The sequence below is a fragment of the Myotis brandtii genome, unplaced genomic scaffold (assembly GCF_000412655.1).
Source record: "Myotis brandtii unplaced genomic scaffold, ASM41265v1 scaffold434, whole genome shotgun sequence".
Classification (NCBI taxonomy): Eukaryota; Metazoa; Chordata; class Mammalia; order Chiroptera; family Vespertilionidae; genus Myotis; species Myotis brandtii.
This window is the reverse complement of record NW_005366599.1, coordinates 815,863-817,201: the sequence shown is the minus strand read 5'-3', so window position 1 is coordinate 817,201 and position 1,339 is coordinate 815,863. Positions and strand designations below refer to the sequence as shown.

The following is a 1,339-nucleotide window of genomic DNA, read 5'->3' as shown; positions in this document are numbered from 1 at the left end:
GGCGCGGGAGCAGGTGGTGCTGGGGAGCAGGGGCCCAGCAGGTGCAGGCAGAGGCCCTGGGGCTGGGGGCCCAAGGGGAGGACCCCTGTGCCCAGGAGGCGCTGCCCTCACCGTCCACCTTCATGTCCAAGTCCTGCTGGCTGGAGACTGAGTCCTTGGTCGGCTTCCAGGCCTTGGAGCCCAGGCAGCACTCCACGGGCAAGGTCGTGGTGGAGGTCATCCCTGCAGGGTGAGAGCTGGCTGACGGCTTCCCCAGGCCCTGGGTGGGGCAGGCCTTTTATGCCCTTTCTTTTCTTGTTAATCCTCACCCAAGGGTATTTTTCCATTCATTTTAGAGAGCATGGAAGAGAGAGGGAAAGACAGAGAGAAATATCAATGTGAGAGAAACACATCGATGGATTGCCTCCTGCACGCGCCCCTGACCAGGGTCTGGGCCATGGAGGAGCCTGCAACCGAGGTACGTGCCCTTGACGGGAATCAAACCCAGGACCCTTCGGTCTGCAGACTGATGCTCTATCCACTGAGCCACACCGGCCAGGGCCTTATGCCACTTCTCTCTCTCTCTCTCTCTCTTTCTTTTCGTCCTTTTTAAATTAATTACAGAGAGAAAGGGAGAGGGAGAGAGAGAGAAACATCAGTGATGAGAGGAATCATGGATCGGCTGCCTCTTGCACACCCCACACTGAGGATGGAGCCCATAACCCAGGCATGTGCCTTGACCGGGAATGGAACCGTGACCTCCTGGTTCATAGGTGGATGCTCAGCCCCTGAGCCCCGCCGGCCGGGCTCTCTGCCATTTCTCTATAAACCTCAGCTGAGAAGAAAGACGACTTGTCTCTGTGGCCGCAGGGGCTGAACCCTGGGGATCAATTCAAACGCGATGGCGGCTGCTGCCCACACAGCGCGGCCCCCACAGCACGCCGGGCACAAGGGAATGTCTGCAAACCGGCGCCCCGCCTCCCGGGAGGTCAGGTCCAAGTGCCCTTCTGCAGAAATGGCTCCGCTCAGGGTCCCGCCGAAACCTGCCCCCTCCCGCCAGAGCCTGCTTCCTCTGAGCCTTTGGGGCCCTAATTGACCAGCCCTGTGAGCACACCCCCCCCATCCACCCCACACCCGCACCCAGGACCCGGGCCCCTGCCCTTCCCATGACCTGCCCACAAGTCATGCTCTCCGAGGCCCTGGCCCTGAGGGGGTACCTAGAGCCGGGATGGCGGGTGGGGTCCTGGCTGAGACCCACCATCGCCACGGGGTGTGGGGAAGGGGAGCCACCGGGGCCTGAGAGAGACCGCAGGTGGGGCGGTGCCTGCTGCACGGAGGTCTGCTGTGCCCCCCCCCCACT

The 1,339-nt window shown here is 62.2% G+C and overlaps 1 protein-coding gene across 1 annotated transcript in view; it reads right to left on the bottom strand.

The window, feature by feature from the left end:
• The window catches only part of CCDC27 (coiled-coil domain containing 27), a 19,311-nt gene that overhangs the window by 16,420 nt on the left and 1,552 nt on the right, over window positions 1-1,339 (bottom strand). Inside the window, exon 3 of the mRNA XM_014546188.1 lies at window positions 112-222. Coding sequence (XP_014401674.1) covers window positions 112-222 — 111 coding nt within the window. The remainder of the gene's footprint in view (window positions 1-111; window positions 223-1,339) is intronic.